The 26885-nt window shown below is 38.8% G+C and overlaps 1 protein-coding gene across 1 annotated transcript; it reads right to left on the bottom strand.

Moving 5' to 3' along the window:
* Positions 1-149: 149 nt before the first annotated feature.
* Positions 150-25899, bottom strand: LOC139979449 (RCC1 and BTB domain-containing protein 1-like). The gene is made up of 14 exons (XM_071990244.1): positions 25797-25899; positions 24017-24325; positions 21153-21303; positions 20604-20688; positions 19137-19204; positions 16521-16628; positions 15348-15490; positions 13699-13895; positions 12617-12681; positions 11858-11928; positions 5377-5430; positions 4919-5022; positions 1299-1429; positions 150-881 (listed from the first exon to the last, which is right to left on the bottom strand). The coding sequence occupies exons 2-14, from the start codon at positions 24049-24051 to the stop codon at positions 738-740; spliced, it is 1356 nt and encodes a 451-aa protein (XP_071846345.1). The 5' UTR covers positions 24052-24325; positions 25797-25899; the 3' UTR covers positions 150-737.
* Positions 25900-26885: the final 986 nt, after the last annotated feature.

The following is a 26885-nucleotide window of genomic DNA, read 5'->3' as shown; positions in this document are numbered from 1 at the left end:
ATCCCACAAATCCCAAAAATCCCACAAAAAATCCCACAAAAAAAATCCCAAAAATCCCACAAATCCCACAAAAAATCCCACAAAAATCCCACTGAAAAAAAAGAGAACAAGTTACCATGTGTTGTTGAACTTACAAATGATCTCTTATATTTTATTCACTGTGGTTTGAAGTTCCATTCAGCTTTGACAGAAATTCTGGCCCTTACAAAATTCTAAAATGCTGACTATACACGTAATTTCATTTTGTCCCTTCTCTTTCTTTAATGGAATAGCTTTAGGTGTAAAGATTATAAAATGTTAGGAAGTTTTACATATATCACAGTCATAATTCAATCTGAGAACTTAACTTTCGTGTTTATAAAATGCTTGGGACAGACGTATGACCAGATGTATGATATTTGTTTGTCCAATTTTCAGAAAGCAATTTTGGAACTTTAATGCAATATAAAAGAAATTGAAAAATCACCCTTTCTAATCCATAGTTCAATATGTTTTAGTAGTAGTAGTAGTAGTAGTAGTAGTATTAGTAGTAGTAATAGTAGCAAGTAGTGTTTTAAAAATAGTAGTAGTAGTAATATTACTAGTATTAGACTAGTAATAGTATATTAGTAGTATTAGTGGTAGTATTAGTAGTAGTAGTAGCAGTATTAGTATTAGTAGTAGTAGTTGTAATATTTTCCCATGTTGTCTGACTGGAGAATCAAGTCCCCTCTGCTTGCAGCAGTAAAGCACCATTTTCAATACTTGAATGCGCCGTATTGGCCAGTTGCAACCAGGAAGTCTAGGATGATCTTGGGATCAGTCATTTGTTTGAAGTAGTCACTGGCGATAACATCCGTCATGTGATGAGCACCAAACTTAGCGCACCCGACTCTCAGTAACTGTAGATAGAAATAATAGCATTTTATGCTTGGTATATATGCTTGGCTTGCTTTTATCAATTCCAATTAGTTTGTACTAACTAAGGTTTTCATCGATACCTGCACTGGCAACGGTTTTATGTTGGATACCTTTCCACTATCTATGAGAATTGCTTATTTACTTATTTACAATAGTTCTGTGCAGCTAGTAGGGGTCATTTGTCAGAACATATAAGCCGGTCATTCTTCTGCGGAATCGAGTTTAAAGTGAAACTTATCATTCATGAACTAGGTTTATTGTTTCAGTCTCTCTTTTTCTTTATTACTAACTATGCTAATTGTAATGCTTCAAAATACCCGAGCACATTGCAATTGCATCTACAAGTTGACATGTACTTCTTTCAGATTTTAGGTTTCTCTCTGTGTCATGTTGCTTACCTTTGCCTGAAATTGTGTCGCTATTTGATAGAGGTTAGCGCAGTTGTTGATTTGTAGTTTATCCTTCAAAGGTTCCTCACAGAGTCCTTTCAATTTAGTATCTTGATAACAATCAGCAATCTGCAGGAGATCTGTAATCAATGATGGAAACAACACATAGGTTCTGATTTAAATACTCAAAACATATAAATATTCATCCGTCATAATAATCAGTAACAACAATATGTAAATGATCTGAGATCACTGCAGAACAACACTTATCTCATGATTCAAATATGAATTAATTATTCATATTCATCCCATGCATCTTGTTACAGTTAGCAGCAAAGTGAAAAGCAAAGATATAAAGTTGTGTAGAAAAAAAGGGTGGAAGAGAGCTATTAGAGGAAGAGTGATGGGGGAGGACAAGGGGAGAAGGAGGGGGACAGAAGAAAAGTTAGTCATGTCCTTCCTGAATGTTGAGCCCATGAGGTTGAATGGTGCGAAGGCGTTGCATCCACAGCCTCTCTGTCTGCTGATTCGTACTAGGTCAGGACGGCTACCTAAGGATTCAATCCCCTGTAGGGACATGTCGTGAATGGTATGGTTGGGAAGGGTAGAGTGTTCTCCAACTGGGGTCTCCGTCTTCATGGTGTTGAGTGTGGATATGTGACCATAGAATCGCTTCTGGATGCCGAAAACTCTACAAGAGATCAGATTTATGACATTAGTGGTTATGCTAGTGATATGACCCTTAGTCTTGTGTGTGAGTTGCATGTTATGGCTGGTGATGGAATTGGATTCAACAATGTTGTAGCTGCAGATGATGCATCTCGAAGTACGATCACATTTGAAAGTACCATGCTGAATGGGTGTAGAGTTAGAAGTTCGAGGTGGAACAGCAGCACGCACAAGAAGGTCTCATAGGTTGCGGGGTCGTCTGTAGGCGATGATAGGTTTTCAGGGACGGCTCGTTGGAGTCTATCTGGAGTGAGGAGAATGTTGTGGTTGTAAGAGGTGGTTTGCTGAAGAGGAGGAAGATTTGGGTGGAAAGTAACAACCGTGGGGGGGGGGGGGTTGTTGTCGCAATCTCGTCCCTTTTTGTTCTTCACTGCCAAAGTAGATGATCGGGAAAGGGAGCGGACTCTCTGAATGGCTTCACGCACCCTTCTGGCACTATGGTCCCTGGCAGTAAGGTGTTTTTTCCAAAGCATCTGTTTGGCGGATGAAAGAGGAATTGTTAGAGCAAATGCGATGAAGACGAAGGATGTAAGCAATTCCAGACTTGCAGTGACGGTGATGGCAGCTTGAAAAATGGAGATACTGGTGTGTGTCTGTGGGCTTGGTGTACAAGTCTGCAGAGAGAGAACCGTGTGCCTTGCGAGCAGTCACATCGAGAAAGTTAACTTGTTGGTGAGAGTAATCAGAGGTGAATTGATGGTGCCGTGGAAAGAATTGATGTGATTGATGAAGGTGAGCAGGCTATCCTCATCACTGGTCCAAACAAAAAAGATGTCATCAATGTAGCGCCACCAGATAAGAGGACGGCAGGGAGCTGTACTGAGCCCACGTTCTTCAAGGCTAGACATAAACAGGCAAGCAAAGGAAGGAGCCATCCTGGTACCCATGGCAGTCCCGTGTTTTAAAGGTAAACTTGTCCATGAACGTGAGAACCTGTTGCATGAGAACTTTGATGTCAGAGATGGGTGGACAAGGGTGGAACTTCTTAGACAGGGCTGCACACGTGGCTGCGATACCTTCAGCATGAGGGATGTTAGTGTCAAGAGAAGTGACGTCGAAAGTACCGATGATGGCTGTACTAGGGATTTGGTTCTTGATATCTTCAAGTTTCCTGAGGAAATCTGGAGTGTCATGGATGTAAGAGTTAATCTGAGGAACTAGAGGTTTGATGAAGTGGTCAACAAACAAGGATATCTTCTCGGTGGGGGACAAATTGCCTGAGATGATAGGCCTACCAGGGTTACCAGGCTTGTGAATTTTGGGCAGAAGATAAAACCTGGCTGCCTTACAGTCTGTGGGAGAAAGGAAAGAAACAGCCTTCTTAGAAATCTTAGATTCTTAGAGATTGTTCTGCTGGTACATATCAGTGATGGTCTGTTTTATCGACTGGGAGAAAATAACTGTGGGATCGGAATCAAGAAGAGTATAAATATCGCTGTTAGAGAGATGACGCATGGCTTCCTTGATGTAATCCTGTCGATCCTAGATGACAACTGCACAACCTTTGTCGGCTGGCTTGACGATAACGTCACTGCGAGACATCAGTGAGGAGAATACTGTACGCTCACCTCTTGGAAGGTTGTCGTGTGTTCTGCGGAGAGGAGAGTTTGACTGGTTAGTCTCAGAGTTGACGACTTGTGTGTAGGCTTCTAAAACAGGGACTCATATCTTAGGAGGCATCCAAGAACTTTTCTTGTAGAAGGGGTCACGTTCAGTTGGAGGATCAGCTAGAAAAAACTCGCAAAGGCGAATTCTGAGAAAGAAATGAGTAAGATCTTGGCTCAGTTCCACTTGATCAAATGACGGAGGAGTAGGACAGAAGTTGAGTCCTTTGGAGAGAAGCCTAAGGTCTGCACTGGTAAGTGTAGAAGAAGATAAGTTAACAACTGCAGTTGAGGATGGTGGTTCAGACTCACGTGGAGTCTGTGGCCTTCTAAAACGGTTACAAGCGGCACGTTTGCGTCTTTTCTGAAGGTCAATTATTTTCTTATTCCTTCCCTCTGTGAGTTCAATGTTCTGCTGAGACAAACAAAAGTTGATTTTGGTAGTGTACTGAGTCCATTCGTCATCGGTGCAGCATGACTGTAATTCAAGCTTCAGCCTCAGGATATCGTCGTTGAGACTATTGGCAGTGTTTGACAGTGTTTGGTGAGGATGTTTATGAGACGGATGGAGGTGCTGTGTAAGACTCGGTTCCACATTCTCTGGAGTCCTGGAGGGAGTGTCCCTAGTGCTGGTTGGGGTGTAACCTGTAGACCTTAGGGAATAATGCGGGAGAGAGAGTAGAGCCTGTAGTTGCAAAGATGGAAAGAATAGCGCTGGAATTTCTGCATCAATTTTCTGAGCTTCTGAAACAAAAGCAAATGGTGAGACATGGTCCAAGCAGCGGGATGAGTAAATGATAAAATGAAATGAAAATATGAAACAGAAGAATACAAATACAAGTTCAAATAAAGAGTAGATAAGGAGGATCACCCAAAGGGATACAGTAACAGAGCAGCTGATGACCTGTAAATACTCAACTTTGCTTGGTTGGAATTCCAGTAAAGATACAATAGCCAGTAGTTTTGAGAGCTATACTGGGCCCATGGATGCAATCATGTCACTGGGCCCCCTATTGAAGTCTTTATTATTTTCGCAAAAATGAAAATGAGAACACATCATCTTCATCCCATATTTACCCATGGCTCCAGAATTGACAAGGAGCTCCAGACTGTAATCCATCTCACCCCTTCTGATCCCTTTATCATCACACACGACAAGACATTAACTTTACATTAACATTAACTACAGACATTGTAACAGTCCTTCGTTCTCAACAGGAAACCTCTTTCTTAATTGTTTATTCACACATCATGTGAGAAACTATTACAACATACAAAATGAAATAAAGCACTTACCTACGGCAACATGGAATGCGAGTTTGTTTGGTATCGTCCCAGTGTACACATACTCTATGTAAGTGTTGAAACCAACATAGGTGAATCCTTGGATGGTTATATCTCTGGCAAAAGATAACAATTATTAATCAAATTTGCAATGCAGTGTCTACAATTTTGACGATATCTTACTGATAGAAAAGTATAATTTACTTATGAAATTTGATGTGTAACGGTTACCTATAAGTGAAGTAAAATCTGCAGAAACGAATCGCAGCAACTTTATGCAGCAAAGCCAGTTCTCGATTGATAACATGGAAATAATTCGCAAGTGATGAACCATTATCCAATTTAGCAACTTATCAAAGTTTACAAAGATGATCACTGAGCAGGGACCACAAATATGCAGTCGAATTTTACCCCTATTTTAAGATTGTCACTCTTCTCATTTCGAAATTAATTCTTCAAAATGAACTTACTTTTTATCTTTCTCTGCCCAGTCTTTCTGGAACATACTTCGGAAATAGTCACTTCTAAACAGAAGAAAAGCATAAAAATATGTCAGGAATAGAAAGAGCTATGCAACATATTTCTCTAGAGTTTCCAAGATTTATCAAAGGACAGGTCATGAGGCAAGGGTCTGTAGCCTTTGAAATTTCTACAAAAATATTGGTTCAAATAAGGCTAGGACTTGCATTCACAGGTCACATGCATGTACTTTTGGTTCAAATTAGTACACTCGGCTAGGGCTTGCATTCCACAAGTCATGTCTGTTAGGTTCAAATTAATACACTAGGCTAGGGCTTCCATTCATCAGGTCAAATGCCCTATTGATTCAAATTAGTACACTAGGCTAGGGATTGCGTCCATCAGGTCACAGGTCCTATTGATTCAATTAGTAAACTCGGCTAGGGCTTGCATTCCACAGGTCATGTCGAATGGTTCAAATTAATACACTAGGCTAGGGATTGCATTCCACAGGTCAGGTCCTGTTGCTTGAAATTAATACACTAGGCTAGGGCTTCCATTCATCAGGTCACATGTTCTATTGATTCAAATCAGTACAATCGGCTAGGGCTTGCATTCCACAGGTCATGTCCAATGGTTCAAATTGATACACTAGGCTAGGGCTTGCATTCCACAGGTCAGGTCCTTTTGGTTCACATTAATACACTAGGCTAGGGCTTGCATTCATCGGGACACAGGTCCTATTGTTCATATTGGTACAGTAGGCTAGGGCTTGCATTCCACAGGTCAGGCCCTATTGGTTCAAATTTACCACATGATTTTTAAATCATGTGGTAAAGTCATGTGTGAGATTTTTTAATCTCATACATGAGAAAGCTTTGTTGAATTTCAATTACCCTAGCTGGTATGATTCCTGACTCTCTTCTTTTGACTTAATTGGTAGACCAGATTGGACTATTGGTCTCTTATTGTCTTCAAAGACTTGTTTTAAATGGAAAGAGTACTCTGACAACAACAATAAAGGAGTTTACCCCTGTTCGACCTCGCAAGAGGTCCTACGGGGGATAATATTTAAGTTTTGTAGAATAGACACTTTTTTTCTTTCTTTTTTCTAGGGAAAGTTGTCTATTATTCAAACAGGGAGATGCTGAGAAGTGAAGTATTGTTCGCTTAACATTGTTAAGAAGCCATAAATAAACAGGAGGTCGGAGCTGAGGAGCCAATTAGGTATGAGTACTCTGATTATGATATGCCTCGTATTATGCTTCCACCCGAAGGTGCTTCGAATAGTGCCCTGAAGTAACGAGGCAGGGGTGTGTAGTCCTGCTCCCGGGACCGCAATTTAACGTCCCCTCCGAAGGACGTGAGTACCACTTCCCACGTGTAGCCTCTTTCCTACCACGAGAAAGGAGCGGGGGGACCTCAGGTACTGCAGACGTGCACTACTACTTCTACTTATGTGTAGTATTACGCTGTTTCCACCGTAAGGTGCTTCAGCAAGCCAAGGGCGAAAGCCCCTGGCCGGTAAAATTTAGACCCCAAGGTTTGAGAGAACTGAAAATTTTGAGATTATGGAAAATATGAACTTTGTGGGCCGAGTCGGAGAAAAAATTCTGGAAGCTGACAAGGGGGAAAGATACATGAACGGGATGGTTGATTCTTCGGATGGTACGGACGGACGTCACAGAGGATACAATTTGAAGGAGATGGAATTAAATGTCTTCTGAGAGTTAGGGGTCCCAAATTTCAAGATCCAGGCCGGTGAGTGGGCTTGCATCAAGGACGAACGGTGTTTGTTTCAGCTGATTCTTGGTGAATTGGTGTAGGTGGTGTGTAGGAGCTGCGACTCTGTCTAGGAATTTATCCCTTAGTTGGGTTAATCTTTCGATGACTGATGGAACGTCGGCGATGGCTGTTATTGTGTCACTGTCCGTGTCCTGTGACATGTGGTAGGCTATTCTGCATGCTCTGCGTTGTGTGGCTTCGAGTTGTTCTATGTTGTTTGTGGTGATGTGCGCCATGGCTGGTGCTGCATATTCGATGAGTGGTCTAATCATCATCTTATAGATCTTCATAGTTGTACTTGGTGATGCAAGAGGGTTATCTGTAGTTCCGGCGATTCTGAAGAGTAGTCTAACACGTTGTTTAACTTTCCTGTGGGTGAGGCGATGTTGGTATCCAAGTGTTAGCCCTCTGTCGATATGTATTCCTAAGAAACGCACTTGGTTGGTGACTGGTATTATGGCGTTGTTGAGTGTGAGATACGGCTGTCTTCTAAGTCTGTTATGTTTGGCGATGTAGAGTATCTGTGATTTCTTCGGGTTTAGTTCAAATCTCCAATCATGGCACCATTGGTTGATACTGTTGATGTACTGCTGTAAGTATTCTTCTGTCCTAAACGGATTGATGTGGCTGGTCCAGTTGGCGATATCGTCCTCACCGCTCTACGATACGATATACCTCGTGTTATGCTTCCACCCGAAGGTGCTTCAGCAGACTAAGGAAATCCTTAGTCGGTAATTATTGAGGTTCCAAGTTTTTTGTGCGTGGAAGGACACAGGCGAATTTCACCTTCTCTTTTCGAATAGTGTCCTGAAGTAACGAGGCACGGGTGTTTAGTCCTGCTCCCGGGACCGCAATTTACAAGAACATAGTTTCTAGATACATAGACTTGTCAAGTCATTTAATGGACCTGACAGAGAGTACCCAAATCTGAGGAAAATGATCGGTCAACTTTTGTGTGCCACAGTGTTGAGGCACAGAAGCTATGCCTTATGTGTGCTAGTTGATATAGTTCTTTTTTCATTTTAAAGGCTTTTAGGTTCTCCCTTATGATTAGGAAAAGAGATGCATACTATAACATATAAGAATAGCAGTTTGTCTCTCTTCTTTATTCAACTCATATCTACAGGTAATTTATATTGCCAACATTAAGATATGAGTAGAACAAAAGGTTTTTCATATCAGTATTGCAAAAATATGGGACAAAATCATGGAAAATTGCTGTAAATGTACCATCATGTTTCATAGTGTGACCCATGTATGTTCTACTGTGGTAGAATCATGGTACAATTATGGTAAATTTATCAATGTATAAGTGCACCGTATAGTTTTACCCTATTTTTACTATGGTTAATCATGGCACAATTGTAGGAATTTCACCTATGTAGTTTATGTACCATATAAACTTACCCTACTTTTACTACAGTAATATCATGGTAAAATTATGGTAAATTTACCGTAGTAAATGTACCACACTTTTACCCTACTTTTACCGCGGTAATATAATGGTAAAACTGCGGTAAATTTACCGTAGTAAATGTACCACACTTTTACCCTACTTTTACCGCGGTAATACCATGCTAAAACTGTGGTAAATTTACCGCAGTAAATGTACCGCACTTTTACCCTACTTATACCGCGGTAATACCATGGTAAAACTGCGGTAAATTTACCGCGGTCAATGTACCGCACTTTTACCATACTTATACCGCGGTAATACCATGGTCAAACTGCGGTAAATGTACCGCGGTTGATTTTACCACAATTTTACCACACATTTACCCTATTTACCACACATTTACCATAGTTTACCGCGGTAAAATTAGGGTATATTTTTTGCTGGGTGGAGGGGTGGGGGGGGGGGGTTATAGTGATGTGGAAGCATGTCAGAGGAAATAATCCCAAACATCAACAGTTGGTTTTTCTCTTCTCTTTGTTATAATCAATTCACTCTCTCTAAAGATGTAATAACCTCTAGGACAAAAACCAGTGCTCAATAAAAATATGCTGATACAAAAAGTCTAAAACCTTCATAGACAACCACAAAATTCGCAATTTATGGCAAATCTGCCAAGTTTATCACAGTAGAGCTAAATATGTTTTCAATTAGTTCTCTTGATTACTTAACTAACCAACGGAAACTTGTTAAGGGGTTGAGATGATGAAGTACCTTACAAATGAAGAAAAAAGATCATTGAAATTAAAACCAATGGAAGCATGTAAATTCAAATCAAACTTAAACACAGTGTATGTGACTGGAAGTCTAAAATCCGTGAGGCAGTTATTAGAAGCTCGCCTTGCCACTGACAAACTTTCCCCATCACTTGAACTGTCTTTTGTCCAATTAATGTGACATAAGCCATTTTGTTTGTCAACTAAGTCTAATGGTGAATAAAGCGTACATACCTCATCACTTATCAGCCAAACCAATGGTTTTGGTCAGTGAACCATGAAATTAAGTAAAAAAAACTTATGTTCCATGGGAAATGGGAACCGTTGGAGGAAAGAAGAAGAGTGACTAGGGTCTCCATATTACACCAAGCCCAATCGGGTCGCCTTGCCATACCAACGCAAACAATTCTGCGCCCGGTCGTCCGCTCTTCAAGACACGGATCTTACATTCAAATTCCCTGCAACAAAAACTGTTTAAAATTCTCATTTATGCCAAAAACTCTAATAGACTGGAACGCCCTCCCACAACACATCAAAGAAATCGAGGACAAGGATAACTTCAAAGCGGCTGTCGCCCAACACTACAGCCAGAAAACCAATCACAGCATAAACAAGACTGCATCACCCTACTCGTTTTAACCCTTTTAGGGGAGTTGATTAGTAACACTCCAGATCCAGATCCAGAAATGTCGTAAAAGATATTTGACATGATTTCAAAGTACACTTATGTGGTGGCAATGTTGAAATGATTTACTTCTTAATTGTTTTAACTGCAGTTTATGTCACACTGTCACCCACACAAAGTAAGTAAGTGGCAATGCGACACATTCGCCTAGCGGCTATCCAAAATCAATATGCAATGCAAAAAAGAAATACTCCAACCAACTAATGATACAGAACAAGTTTTATAAATTCAACTTCTTAAGTGAATATGTATTTATTGAGGAGGAACTTTCTCCTTAAAATAATAAAAAAACGGAACATGGAAAATAAAGGTTACAACGTTCTGTAATACTGCTTAAGAACACGTAGGACTCCTGAATACTTAGAGATAACAGATTGCTTTGGTGCAATCTTTACCAGAGAATGACATATGATAGATTTAGCTTAACTACTGAAAAGTTTAAGACTTTACAAAGTTTTGATACCCCTGGATCTTTTCCAATTGCGAGAGAGCAAACTGGTACGTATAAATTTAGTCTTAATATATATATATAATTATGGGATATACTTTTCTCTACAAAAGAATGAGACTACCTCTTCTAGTCTGAAGAGTTTTCCCCCCTTTACATCATGAAATTCTGATTTAACATTTATCTTAAAAAAAATGAGTTCTGAGTTGTCACTGTGATGAATATTGCCTAAAGATGTTGATAATACTTGTTGACACGTGGTTGCTGATATCAGGTTGTGGTAGGTGTTATAGTCGGTGAAAAAACTATCCTCAAAAGCTTCCGGTCTTCGACTCAATATGAGGAGAGTGGCAAATGGTTCCAGTTCTTAAACTGTCATACGAGCTCTGCAATACAGCTATACTTTATCCGGTCAGGTGATGTACTTCCATCCCAACTCTGCCGACAAGCTGCCCTATCCAGAACACTAAATATTGTGTGATACTGGAATCTCCAGGGAAAAATTGTGTTTCAAGCTTTCACAGTTAAATGCCAGACATTAATTAAAGTATACCAGCCCAGGCTTCAATACAGGTATCCTATATATAGGATCCTGTGCCCCATGATATGAAAATCACAATATTGTAGCTCCGTCTTTTTCAGCTAAGAGATATAGCAGGACTCAATCCGATGATGGTATTTTGGAGAGTGAATAAAAATCTTATCCAACACTCACTTTACTGGCTGGATGTGATGTCACACATAATTACTAGTGCATCAATTTGCATAACTTGGCAATACAATACATTGTCATCTTGACTATGTCCTGCCCTGGTAGGTTTCTTTTGTGTGCACTAGCTATGCTACCTTGTATTTTTGTAGTGAATAGAGGGATTAGGGTTTATGTAAATTGTCCTACATCCCTGGATACTACTCTCCAACAACAACAACAACCAGGATTGACTAAAGTAAAAGTTACTAAAAAAAAACTTTCTAAAATAAACAGCTGACAGATTGACTTCTTCTGTCATACAAATACAAATTAACTAAATTATACTATTCTAATGTGCCACACACTGATCTGTAAAGCATGAATTTTAATGCCCACGGTTGTTTGTAAGAGTAAGGTCAAACATTCAGACGACAACATCCACCACCTTCGAGGTGGCTTGAAATGAAATACAATTACCTCAATATAACATGTTTTCCAAAAATAACAAATATCTGGTTTCCACAGTGTCACCTCAAACTCTAGCACCAAAAAACCATAGAAATCTGTCAATCCCCAACTGAGATTGGCTGAATACAAGCTTGAAATCTAGTACAGTTAAAGGTTAAGGCACCTTGCAATTCTTAGCTTTGGATAACTGAATTAATCAGTCTGACCATCCTACTACATTATAACAAATTTCAAAGCTTCACTCACCTGATCATAAGAATAGTTTTATGTGCTCTAATCTTCTGGCCCTCAACAATGAATGTGATGTCTTCAATTTCCTGAAAGGAGGACAAAAGTAAACAAAAAGTAGAAGACTGTATCTTGAAAGGTGCTTTTACGATGCGGGATAGTACATGGGCGTGGTACTGAGTAAAGAAAATTCTCCAAATGTTCATTTTCATTTGGTACCAATCAACATGGAAATTAATACATTTTACATGTATAAAGTAATATTTAACATACTATCCATTCATAAAGATAAGACTGGATTAAGATTGAATATGCTGAGCATACTATTCACATGTCTGAGTAGAGCTGTACAGTAGTTACACATAAAGTGCAGTCAGGGTGACAGAGGATGGTTGCATATGGGTGGAGGGGAGTGGGGTATCACAAACTTTAATGGGCACAAGGACATGCAAACTTGAATATGAGGAGGCAACCCACAACATTTGCCTCAGAATGTAACTACAAAATGAACCATCTGTGCATTCTGAACCACAAAATTCAGTATTTTAACAACAAAACCAACAAACCTTTCCCAATGAAAGACTATTTCTTTCTTAATTTTTGACGAAGAAAACCTAACAAGGGCACTATCCTAAAACAAAAATGGAAAATGTGGAGCCGCATGTACATGTGCTCTCTATGCCCACTCCCACCCACTGGGCTTTATGTCCCCTGAAAGTGGGTTGTATATTGACTCAGCTTACTAGAGAGTAATAAACAGTTCATGTACAAGCTTACCTCATCTTCAGTAAGACAATTCTTCAAACTGGTCAAAACATCCCCTCCATATTCGTTAGGAACAGCTATCAAGTTGTAGCAAAAATTACAAAAGAGGTGATTAAATATCTGAGAATATATTCTAAATAAAATAAAACTGTTAGAAAACTGCTCATCCAATATATGCTGTCATGAGCTCAAGTTTACTCAATTCTTGATACTGCATTTATGCAGAGCCACCTGATCTAATTTGGCACTGGATTGGGACATGGACACAGAAGCCTATTACTTAGTAACACAAAAACGAGAAAAATTAGACAGCTGTTGTTTGTGTTAGAAATGAAATACAAGAAATGGATCAGTCTCAATGAGGTTCCTATGCAAAAATTCTGATTGCAGTATATAAGGTGATTCTAAGCAGGTTTTGTTCAAGGTAAGCAGAATTAAAAAAAATCAGTAAACAAACAATCACGCACAAAACAGAAGAGGTCACGTGATAGAAGTACAATTGAAGGATCAAAAGATTCTTCATTTTATTCACAGAGGAAGATAATACTTCAAGCAACTTACATTAAGATGGATTTGAAAATACAGAGAAAATTGTCAGCTAATCAAACAGTCGAAATTTTTCAGATTTCGAGGGGACATCAACAGGAAGATATTAAAGCAAGTAAACTTTTTGAAAGGCATTTGCTGGTAAAACATCAAATACCACCTACTATGATCCACTTCAGGGAAGAATGGAGTGTTGGACAAGTCAAATAGGTTCCCCTTAAAACTACCATATCCTTAGTGATTTAGGGATATTGGGACGGGGTTTCCAACTAACAGTGTGGGATAACTTTCTAGTCCATATAGTATCACATTATCTGCCATAGGGATATGAGATTAATTTGAGAGAAGGAGAAGAGAATTGTCACAAAATCAACTTGTTAATACTTTGGAGTGATCAAGATGGTTAATAATGGCTTTTTAGCCTAAGCATTAAGTAGCCCCAAGATCAATATACCAAACCTAGCTTCTACCTACCATTATCAGTCCATAATCCAACAGTGTACAATCAACTGTTTTTTACTTAATACTAATTGTAGAAACATACTAACCAGATACTATCGAAAGTGGTCGCCAAGTAACAGGAGGAGATGAATAACAAGCGAAGGCATCGCCTAAGGAAGACAACTCAGTTTTCATTGGTGATTTAACCAATTCAAATCGACATCTTCCCCAAATGTACACTTCACCTGCATCATTGAGGGCAGCACAAAGGTTACTGGTACTAGTGGCAGCAACCTGGGAGAAGCTGGAAGAGCAATACAAATTGATATGAAGCAGTTAAACATCAAACATGGTACATATTTAAGTTACCTTATGTTTTATGATATTGGCTGTTAAATTTAAGTGTAATATATCAGGTAAAATAACTTTCACCAATTCCCAATACAGAATTGAGTGGTTGCTACTGAATTTCATTACTGATGGAAATTCTAATTTCATTTTAGCAACTGATAGGGCCCAATATCACTATCGCTGCACTTGTTCATGAAGTATAACGAACAGTGTATAGTTTGTGTACCCCATGGGGAATTTTGCCCACAAAAAGAACACCGAAACATCGCTACACACCAAGGGCGTAGGAACCGGGTGGCTGGGGGCGCCAGCCCCCCCAGTGAAAATGTGAAGGGGCGGAAGTATCATTCCGCCCCCCCCCCCCGCTTCGCAAGTCAGAAAACCCCTTTTTCATTTCCAAATGAGAAAAACAATCTCATTTGGAGCACCAAATTGCATCTAAGGCCAGGTGAAAAATTAAGTTTACAAAATGGAGTGGCTGTTGAAGTGTGCTATATTGCACCAAATTGCATCTGAGGCCACCTTGAAATGGAAAAAATTCAAAAGAGGAGTGGGACACCCCTCCCCTTAGACCCCTCCCCCAGACCCCTCCCCCAGACCAGCCATCAGTCTTCAGCCCCCCCCCCCACTCAAAAGTACCTTCCTACGCCACTGCTACACACTATATAACTGTACAAAGCATGGCAGTCAAGATAAGAAACTTCTCATTTGCAACCAGAGACTAAGCTACCAACATAATACCAACAATTGCAGTTTCACACTCAGATAACTTGGAGACAAATTGAGACCCAGACTTTAATGATGATGCAAACAACATGGCAGCATGTTAACAACATTTCAAATGTCCTCTTGACCACTGAAATTGTATAGTGTGCCAAATGTGCAACAAAAAAATATATACTTTCCAGAACAACTATACTACACACTCAATTGGCACTGCTAGTCTGCATAGATAATCTTTATAGTTTGATATTGAGTCAGCCTTGCTGCAGGCAATTTTGCAGCAGCTGTAGCTCGTCTTCTTGAGTCGTACATACTCAAAGTTACCAAGTTTACCTCAAATCGAGATTGCGACATAAAACCAAAGAGCTCCTCCTAGATTTTAACATCAAGTAAATGTTTATAAGCATCTGATTAACAATTTGACTGGATTCTCATCATTTATTCACCTAGCTAGGCACACTTTTTCATATCAGTATTACAGATGAAAAAGCTTTAAAAAAACTTTAAAAAAATACATTTTCAATAATTAATATTACAGAATCAAATAGCACTAAGTGTGTTTCAACATAAAATCTTACTTTCAAATTAGGGGAAATTTTTGTCATGGATGATGTTCTGCCATATATAAACAGCATCTTTTTGTGATATTGATTTAAATTTGCATATATTTAGCTTCATTTACCTGCCAAGCTTCTCTGACAACTGAGTTGCTACAGAAGAATTTGCAACATCTCCTTTACCAATCTGTCCACTGGTATTTTCTCCGCAGGCATACACATGTCCAGATTTGGACAAAGCCAAAAAGAAGTTTGGTCCACAGACAATCTGTGTATAAATTGTATGATATGATATAATTAAAGTCTCAATACGTGTTTGCTGATGAATTTCTGAACACAAACTTCTGCAGTAGATTCAATGTTTCTTATTCTAAATGCACTCTGACCGGGTGGGTTTAATGGAGAAAAGCTGTCGCAATCGAAAGAAAGATATTTATTTTCTGTTGCCCTTGTGGAGCGAACGATTTACCGTAAAATCACTGCCACCGCCCATGCCAGCATGTTCATTACACAAATGAAGAAAAAATAGTCTACATATGCGACCTAATCAATATTTTAACGCAGTCCTACTGTATACTCCACTTTTTACACGAAAACGTTTGAAATCACCTGTTTATTCATTGCAATGGAAGGAAATGACACAATTTTGCAAGCTACATCGGTATAAGACTAAGAGAAAAGATACAAGAGCAGGGCACCTATGACAGACTAGCTACGAAAGTAAAAGTAAGTTCAGGACTAACGGTCATAATCAAGAAAGAGAGATTAGAATAGCACATGATCTGTTGGGCAGGGCTTGCAAATTTCGATATTTGTAGAATCTACGGCCTCGTTAATAAATCTGCCGAATTTTATTCACTCACAATTTTTAACGACAGATAAGTCAATAAAAATAATGAATATTGATATGAAAATGCCATAGAACGGTGTCTTTTTTTCAATGAACATTTAGTGCAGTAAGCTGGAAACGTCGAGACTTTAAAGAACTAAAATTATTTTGGTTGCAGCAAACAATGAAATTATGTGTGTTTTGGAAAAACAAACATAAATTGTAAATAATGGTGAAACCATTAAAAATCAAGCACATATGTTGATGTCATATTAAGATTTTTTTAAGTCTTCAGTTCTGAGTGAGAAGGAATATTAAAACTTGGATATCTCAAAATTGAACAAAAATTTTTATTAACTGTTTGGAGAAGCTATTCGTCACAGATGTCTCTATCACATGACCATAATGATGAACTAAAACTCTCCTTTACAAGATGATTAATGATTACAAAGGTTCTGCCTACACATACCTGTTTAATAACAACCTTTTTCAAGCTAGTGACTTGAATGGGTTCTGTATAATTGGTTACAGTATTGGTTCCAAGCTGTCCTAGTGCATTATATCCCCATCCATATAGCTGCAATTAGAAACAAGGAGCATTCTAACCAAATTTATACAATAATTGTCATCGTTGCCGATGTGTGTTATTTCCTTAGCGTGACCAAAGGGAAATTTCCGCTTGGTTGAGGTCGGGCAAAGGTCAATACTGCCCTTAAACGGTGACCTTTTATACCCACCTCCTTGTTTTGCATACTTATGTAATCGATGCACACTCACGTATCGATGCATACTTACGCATTATGTGAGGTACATATTCTTCATTCCTCTCCTGCTTCAGAGAGGCGTCGCATGTGCTTCTATAGCAGACCCTTATTATGTAAGTATCATATATGTTTTATATGTATGTATATGTGTATGTATGCGTGTATGCGTGGGTGTATTTATGTATGTATATTAGATCCTCCTGCAAGCAGGAACTCGCGAAGAAGCCTCATAGGCTCATCAAAGCCGCAAGCTGACCGAAGTCAGTCTCTTACATTCATATTTAACGTCCATAATTATTAATTGAGTGACTCGAACCGGGGACCTTATGATTGAAAGGCGCCGGCGTTAACCACTGAGCTAACACTCCACTGTGTTAGCTCAGTTATAGGTATTAAGTATCAGTTATAGGTAATGTTATAGGTATTAAGGGGCTAGATATCATAATTGTACACCTCTTCTAATATCGTATTATAGATAGTTGCTTTTAATGTGATTTTGCAGTATGCTTGTGTTTGTTATTTTGATTGCCTTGTTTGTGTATTTGTTGTTTGCTTATTTGTAAGAGTATCAAGAGTTAAAGTATTATCTTTGTAAAGTATCTCTCGAAAGGCTTTTCCTTTTGTTGGTATTCTAAACATTCTCCAGAAAGACGCCGTAAACTCCAGAAAGCCGCCGTAAACACCAGAAAGCCGCAGTAAACCCTTTAAAACCCATGTACACCGCATTTTGTCGTGCGGTTCTTTTTGCCCGGTAACGATAGTAAGGTAAGTTATGATTATCAAGAATGTAATTGTCTTCAATCTTTCTCTATGTATTGTTTCATGTTACCAAATTTTATTCGTTACACTTCTTCCTTTTGTGCATTATTTATAAGAAGAAATATTATGCATTATTATTGATTTGTGCAAATTCATGTGTTTATTTCACCAATGTTTGCATATTGATGTTTTGATATCTTTAACTTTATAGTTTTCACCGTGGTCCTATTGAGCCAAGTGTGCAATAAATGGGTTAAAATCTACGACTACTAGTTCAGCTTCATTGAGCGTCATCTCGGTGACAACAATATTAAACAAACATGGCAAATTATTCTCCTGTTCATAGCTGCTTGAAAAAAGGTGTTACTTTGCGGTGCCCAAACACACAAAGACAGATAACAATACCCTCCAATTCTGACAGCTCCAACTACCAACATAATTTCCCATATAGCTGCAATTACAAACAAGGTCTGGTGATTGGTGGGTGTAGAGGCTGAAATTCGAACTGGATGGGTTTTGAAGCCAGAAAATTCCGACTGCTGCCTTGTACCCCCCCCCCCCCCCCCCTCGTGCTACTTGTCAACGATACAGTCAGTGTCAGTCAGACACCCCATTTTTCGCGACTGCCCTTTTGTTCCGAACTTGTTTCGATACATTTGTACCCACTGGCCCTTCCTTCACAAACTTATTAATCACTCTGGTTAAGCAAGTAATCAACTGTGCATTCGGAATGAATTATGCAATTCAACATTTTGCAGAAAAGTGTTGAGTTGACGAGAAACGATAATTTGTCAATTAAACATTTTGCAGAATTATTTCAATTGCTCCGACGGAACGAAGTGGACAGTTGAACATTTTTTCAGAAAAATGTCCAATTGACGAGATACGATAAGCTGTCAATTAAACATTTTGCAGAAAATTTTTCAATTGCTCAGACGGAATGAAGTGGACAGTTGAACATTTCAGAAAAATGTCAAACTGACGAGATATGATAAGTTGACAATTAAACCGTAGATTGACGTTGAGCGCTTTAATTGTATACCATGGAGACAATATGTATCCTGAACTTACTTGATGAACAGGGTCAACCCACCCAATAGCAAATTAGTACATAAATAAACCGAATTAAAGCTGGTTAACGTTATAGTACAGTAATTCTATTTGGCATGTTATTCAAAATCATTCAAAGTTTTGTATGATGGAGTATAAAGGTCGCAAGATACAATTTCTCAAAGTGGCAAGGAAAAAGTGGTAAATATGACTTTCAATTGTTAGGTCATTCACAATCACAGGAATATATGAATAGGCTAGGTAAATTAGAGTGCGACAATTAGAGTCCGACTGTCGCACTCCAATTTTCCAACTATCGTCAGTTTTACCAAATTTGGGGTGAGACCCCCCACACCCTCCCCCTCTAGTGATGGGTGTATGGCTGCACTGCTGCATGTCTGCTGAACTTAAAGGATAATCACACAATTGGAAAATATATACTTACATTACTTCTCGTTGTTTGGAGGGGCCATTAATGCATGTCAAATTTCACTGACTAAAGCAATAGTTACCTCACCATTATCCAGTAACGCATATGAAGACGTTGATGCACAAACAATATCACAAACACATTGTCCTCCTATTGAAAGAAAGAAATGCACTTTGAATTTATTTTAATACATCTATGAAATATTATAATCATTAGCTGTAAGTTATTGCTGGTCATATTCTGGCATCTAATTTACTGGTTTAGATATTTACCAGTGGCAAGCTGTCTCCCCACAACCTTGGATGGTAGAATGATAATGAAGGGCATCATAAGGGATAATAGGCATTGACCAGGAGAGCCGGTCATAGAAGGCGCACAGTGTTAAAAGGTTACCAGTTCTTTCTATGCACTGTAGAACGAGAGTGCTAAGGTTGTGGGGAGACAGGTAAGCGAGGAGTCAAATAAATTTTGTGTCAATTACCTGCTGGTGGAACCCTTCATTCTTTGATCATTTGGTGCCTCACCCGTAACCAAATATAAGCCACATACTTTGTATACCAAACCATGTAACCAAGGGTAACAAATCACATGCCAAGTGTATTTTCCAGTTTTCAATTGGTATCCGTGTATGCCATGAAACACTATCTTTGAATGCAATTATCTATGTTACATACATCCTAGTCAGAATTTCACAAACTTACATCTCAACAGTTTTAATATTGGCCAGAAAGGACAGTTATTTTACTACAAATAGCCACGTATATGCATTTGGGAGCTAGAAGCCATTATTACTTACACTTCACATGGGTGGGATATCCAATTTACAGTTACACTATAGCTCTTTTGGATTTTTTCTTACAATTTGGAACACCATTTTCAGATGGTAAAAACCATGGATTTCTCCTGGATGAAAACCCTACCCTACCTTGTTTGGCCTGGGGTTATTGAACTCATAACCTTCCAGATGCTAGGTTTCACTGCTTGAAATGTCACTGCCTTTGTCCACGCAACCATGGCACTGGTGTTTTACAAACACTCAACCTTTTACACTTTGTGAGCTTGTAGATGGCTTATTTCTCAACCATGCATTTATTATATATCATGCAGCAACATAGCAATAAATGTAACAACTTTAACAGCTAAAGAAAGAACCATTACAGGTTTAAGTAGCTGACTGTCAGATCTACAACCATCACTTCGATATTTTACTCTTTCAAATAGTCATAATGAAGAGAAATATTACAATGTATTGCCATATACAGAAGATAAGGATGCAAAGTCAAACGAGAAAAAAAGCAACTAAGAATTAATCTAAACATTTATCTTTTTCTTTTCTTAGTAACGTTTACCACTTAAGAGCTTGACATTATTTTACCTAGCTGTTCTAGTGAATATTTTGCTTTTTAATATTCTATGTATTTCATCATCAGATCAGTTTAATTAAATTGCTTTAGTACTAGGAACAATGTTGAGGCATATACCACTGCTAAAACACCACGCAAGCTCTAGCATCAAGTAACAAAATTCCATTCTGTTGATAAATACTCACCAATCGATGCTGTTATGGGCTGCGGACGAGATGCATTCTCTTTATGTCCTAATTGCCCATTGTTGTTAGTACCCCAAGAGTAAATCTGTCAAAAAGTAAACACCAATGTTATACCTGAAAAAGGGGGGGGGGCGGGGTGTTCAGGTATTAATCTTCTTGTTTCGCCAAGTAAATAACGTAGCTATGTAAGGCAGCTGTGTCAAGGATAGCAAACATTTCAGTCAGTTTTATCTGAAACTGATTAAAAATTGGCTCTAAGGAACATTAAGTTGCCATCGGTAAATCCTGACTGGTTTCCAGACAAGTACCCTCCCCTCATAGTTGAAACGAAACAAGGACCTTGTGAATTTAGTTCCACCGAAAGTTGCAGGAAACATTCATAAGCTTAAGATTCAGTAGCTTACTATACCATGCAACTTCAAATGAAATACTATCAGTATTGATAAAAAAAATAGAAAATTTGTGTTGTTGGCAGATAATACAAATGAAAGGAATAACAGAAAACTGTACAAAAGCTGCCTGGTTTTATTACAGCTATCACTTTAATACCTCCCCATTATCAGTGAGGGCTAGTGTATGATTAGAGCCACAGGCAAGTTTGGTAATATGATGTCCTCCGAAGTTTGCTGTTATTGCTGTAGGTACGTAAACCTGACCAGCAACTCCATTTCCAAGGTTGTTATTCGTACCATATCCCCACCTACAACGAAGAAAAACAACAAGAAGTTGCTTATAGAATTAAAGTGCTATGTTACCAAATTACACCATTTCCTCACAACACACCCTTTTCCTATACCTTTTTCCATCAAAAGAAACAACTTAAATCCAATGCTATAATCAAATGTGATTTGCCAACTTAAATATTAATGTATTATTAGTAATATTGAATATTTGTGTATTTGCAACTTGTGTGCTAGCAAATATATTTCTTAGCTCTATTTTTTCGATAGGCAGTTTATTGATTTAAACTGGAAAACATCCCCCACTTATGGCAAAATTTGTATACATGTACACAGAAAACAAGCTAGGGCACCATCAGACTACGAAACTGTATGCAAAGAAGCTGCTATTAGAAATTTGTCATACAATGTGGTAACTTAACATTGACTATGTACAGTAGTTGACAATCAATCATGTCATTCTCATGTGAAGGCAGAGTGGGTGGTAAAATGAAGAGAAAATGAATGGGAGAGGGGAAGTGCAGGGGAGATGGCAGGTGATGGGAGAAGGGGCGAAGCAAGTGACAGCTAAAGGGATGTGATGAGCAGGTAGAAGTGAGGGAATGTGATGGGGAATTGCACTGGTGAGAGATGTTAACAACCAGTAATAACTCCAATTGGCGTGAATGAACCTCTTCAACAAAAGTAGACTTACAATAGTGTAACCCTGATATAGATGCATTGATGTAATCTACAAAGAAGCATAGACAGGTTGGCTAGAAAAGGGCAGCAGAGGCTACACACTATACACTGATGGGTTTAAGATCTTTGATTTTGTTACTCAAATCCAAAGTCCATCATCCCAATGTAGATGTTTCACAAAAGCCATTTCATATTTTAGTCTATGACTAGTATCCCCATTGACTTTTAATACATATGGCTTTTAAAAACTATTCAAAGTCTACCAACCACGTTGACATATTATATGCAAATAGTTTTTGAAAATTTCCAAATGCGCATGAGTGGTGACACTTTCCCCTCCCCTCACACGAAAACAAACTTTTATATCGTGTTACGTTGGAATGCGAGAGGTCTCGATAATTAATTTTTAACGAGACACAAGCCTGGGTTCGTTTCCGTAAGGAACACAGACAAATTGACGAGTCTAGAGAATTTAAATGAGAACATGAACTATATTGAACAATGGATTTCGAACCAACAACAACAAGTGGTAATTACAAATATGTAGAAAATTACTCACAAACTTAACAGGATAGGAAACACTTTAAAACACGCTGGTCTCTTCCAACGGCGATATCCCTCAGCGGCCACGACCTTGATGACGACGATTCTCGGTCCGTTGTACCGCGAAATTCACTGGTCCTCGACGAAGTTTCTCGCGATCCCAGAAACAGCAGTCACCTTCTTTCCGGCGATGCTCCAAAATAGAAGACGGACTTCCAGCCACAACAGAGTGAAGCACAAGTCGAACTTCTCGCCGACTAAATATTACCAGAGTCAGTCCAAAACCAGCTTTATAGCCACTAACTCCTGGCGTAACGAACTTCCTCAACGGAGACAGAAATTCTTCACCTTCTCCGAAATAAAGACTGAAAAACTGTAGTTTCACAGCAAAGTCCTCTTCAAACTTCTGAGTGGAAGTGTAGAATCAATCTTAGTATCGATATCTCAATCCCTCAGAAACTACTGGTAGTTGAGCACTGACGATATATAGTAGAATGGTATAATAAGTGTCGTCGCTTGTATTCGTTCAGAAACTGAGAAACTCTCCGATCTGGGCGGGCTTTTATATACGATTCGCCATGTCAAGAATCCTCCAGATCTTTCTCGATACACCTGACCCAGTTTCTCCATTCTTGGAAGTCCTTTGCATATCTAGCGAACGTTCCAGAGAATCCACGAAGATTGCACAGCTTACACGCGATTTCACGTAAAGCGACGTTAATCCGAGACCAGCGTGTCATCATAAGGAATATACCAGAACAATCGTGAATTATAACATTCTGACACGGTAACCCGACCTAATTTCTCAAATACTGATTTATCACGTAGGCAATTTTAAATACTTTCTATCATATAACATTAGGTTCCTCACTAGCAGTAACTAGCGTTAGGCTACAATGGGCCCTCGTAACAATCGCAACTTAGGAAAATGGCACCGGGACTTCATATTGGGTAAAATCCCTTACTCAAGCACCCAAATTATGCTGAGAAGGGAACCAGCTTTGCAAATTGTACTCCTGGCATTGCCTTTACACCGTCAACCTAAAAATTAGACCATTTTCGATGATCATTCCAAAGCCTTATTAGAAGAGAAACAAAATAATGGAAATATATGAAGTATATAAATGAGTATTGACGTAGATCTGGGAATTAAATTTTCAAAAACATGAGGACATAGAGTATGGGCAACATGTATATACAGTACAGACCAGCAGTAGGAAGGACCTCAATATCAAAATCCTGTTAAAAGTTCTGGCACTCTATGAATTATACAAGGAAGACCAATCCAGTTTTTACAATTTAAAGGCTGCAAGATTTGCCTATACTTAAAAGGATACCAGACCTGGAAAGTGAATAAGAGTGATCAAAAAGTGATCAATACTATATATCCAGACTTGTGTCTTTAAAAGAGACATGAATATATACGAGTGTAATGAAATAGAGATATAGGATGCAATATAGTTCCTTATGAGGAGGATAAAAACAGGTAAACAATACATTTTGACTTACGCATATATTTCGTTGTTAGTAAGCAGCAAGGACATAACCGACAGCACCAATTGCCAACAGATGGTTCCCTTTCTTACTTAGAACATCAATCTTTTTTGGTTGTAAGAGTGTCTTTATACCATTTACGTGCCCTAGGTAACCATAATTATTGGGATCAGTTCCAAAGCTATAGACATCATCATCAGTAGTCAGAAAGAGAACAGAGTTTCCATCACCCCCAAATACATACGCCACCTTAATCTTCTGTCTTAGTTTAGAGTCAATCAAGCCAAGAATTGGCCAGACAGCTTTAAACTGTACCAATGACATCTGCACATGAGAGATATAAGATATGGAATCTTGTTAGGATGTGTTATGCATGATCTCGTCTTAACACCAGGATAGAATGCTTGATTGCACACTTGTAATTTCACATAAACTTATAATTTTACCACAGTGGATAGCCATTATCGTAATGTTTTGAACTACTAAATGGTTGAATTACTCCCACAACTTGACAATTCTTGTGTTGGATAAAAAACAGTAGCATGCATTCTAGGTTGCATAGTTCATTGACAAAGAAATTTTTATATGTACAGTAAGGTTCAGGATATAAACCACCATTTTGGAGGGAATATACCTCAGTCTTTAAAATCATATATGGGCCCATCATGCATCGAATGATGGCTGTAAGTAACAAGAGTGTTTTATGTACCCAGCTATTATCAGAAGGAATAGCACAATATATGCTGTCATCCTTCAGAGTTTGTAAAGCCTTTCATAAATGTTGACAATTTTGAGGTATGAATAATTAGGCACAGTACGTAATGGCAGAAGACACTTTCAGAGACGCACACTTTTGTTTTACTCTTTTACCAGAAATGTTGTGCATCAGCCCACTAACTTATCAGTGGTGCATATGATATATTATCCTTAGCCTAAATCTTGATTGCCCAACATATACATCAATGTGATGATTAACCAACCAAGTTTGCTGTGATAATTCCTTTCCTCGGTATATGACTTGTAATTAACACATACCTGTTATAGTAACCACATATAATAGGCCTACGTATCGATTATAGGCTCAGGTAGCCTAATGCTTGTCCTATCATACATACATCCATCCATACACGCACATACACACACTCATGTATATATATAGACATATACACGCATAGACACATATAACATACACCCTCTTCAGTCTTGAATAGGGGATCCTGTTGACTGATCAAACAAAAGAAAACATCTCCACATATCGATCAAGTCATTCATTACTTGGCAATGGATTGATGGAGAACTTATGTGAACTTTGTAGTGACCATCAAGTCTGTTTTTTGAATGTGTTAAGTTACGACACATGTAGAGACGACTATCTCAGGGACACCGTTTCACACATCAACAACTCTAGAAGAGAAGAAGTTGTGTTACATCTTTTTTTTAAATATAGTTTAAGCTGTGCATGGCCACAAGTTACAGACATATCTGACCGAAAAGGGAGGTCAGCAATGACACAAATCCAATTGGGTATTCTTATAGGTCTCCATTGTTTTGCCTATAAACAAGAGATGTTAGCTATAGCTAAGCCTTCAAGTCTATCAGCATATAGTCTAGGTCTTTAAAGCCTGACTCAATTTTGGTGGCCCTACTTTGAACAGCTTCAAGCATATTGCTTTGCTAATTGTGGGTAGACAAAAGCATTACAGTACTCATGCAGCATAAGCTCACAAGTGACTCATGAGTCATGGGTAAGCGTAATGAATGACCTACGATAAATTGATATTAATTAAGCACAAACCTCAAATTAAAGCTGGTAGAACCAAAGTTGAATGCCTAAGTTAGGCTACAGGCCAGTCAAATAATATATAAATTAATGTTAGCCTGCTCAGAATGTTGTCGACCATGGGCGGGATTACGGGGGGGCAAGAGGGGGCATTTGCCCCCCCACTTTTCCCCAAATCTTAGTTCACTTTTTTGTCGTTTTTGCAGACAAATGTGCACAACCCTTATCGAAATTATTCCCCCACAACAGCTCTATCAAATAGGCCTATTTGTTTCGAATCTAAGTCGAATTTGTATTTAAGATCGTAACATGTAGCATGCAGAATAACTGGAGCTGCACATGGTTCGCAGCACAGGTTACGAATCCTGGAGCTAACACACTAGCGATTCAATTCTGCATGTGATGAATCCGCGGCATGTGCTACAGTGCTAGCTTCAGGAATTGATTTTCAACGTTGCTGCTCTACTGAATGCGTTGAATAACTAAATCCAGAGAAACGATTTACGAAGGCCAGATTTGCATATTGGGTATATCAATAATTAAATTCAATATACTGACACATGACACCCCCCCCCCCGTGTCATTCAACAATATGCAATGGCAATGCCGATGTAATTTCTTTACTGCTCGAAATCACCCCTCCTCGACTTCGGTGGCGACGGAACCGGTGGACTTGAGGGGCTTATCCCCCATGAAAAAAGTAAGGGGGGGGTAAAGGTATGTTCAGCCCCAATATTTGCCAAGTGCTCCAAAAAGTGGGGACCGCGGGAAGAATTTCGAAGTGGGTGCTGAACATATTCTTGATCGGTCCAAATGCACAATATACTAATAATTTTAGGGGGAAAGAACTGTCTAGATGCGATTTATTGTTACCAGAGGTGTCATTTTTGCTGATCTAGGTTTTCCTTTTTGCTTAAATTTCGACGCGCCGCGCCAACTGATGGTGGTGCACCGCCTAAATAGTGACGTATAAGCTTCAGTTGTACATCACCATATAAGTTCTTCTATCCGTCCTCCCTAAATTTCAACACGTTCATTAATTGTTTAGATGCAATTTAAAGCCTATATGGGTGTTAATTTAACCGATCTAAGGGTACCTTTCAT

Source organism: Apostichopus japonicus, chromosome 14, assembly GCF_037975245.1.
Source record: "Apostichopus japonicus isolate 1M-3 chromosome 14, ASM3797524v1, whole genome shotgun sequence".
NCBI classification, from domain to species: Eukaryota; Metazoa; Echinodermata; class Holothuroidea; order Aspidochirotida; family Stichopodidae; genus Apostichopus; species Apostichopus japonicus.
This window is presented reverse-complemented; position numbering and strand designations above follow the sequence as displayed.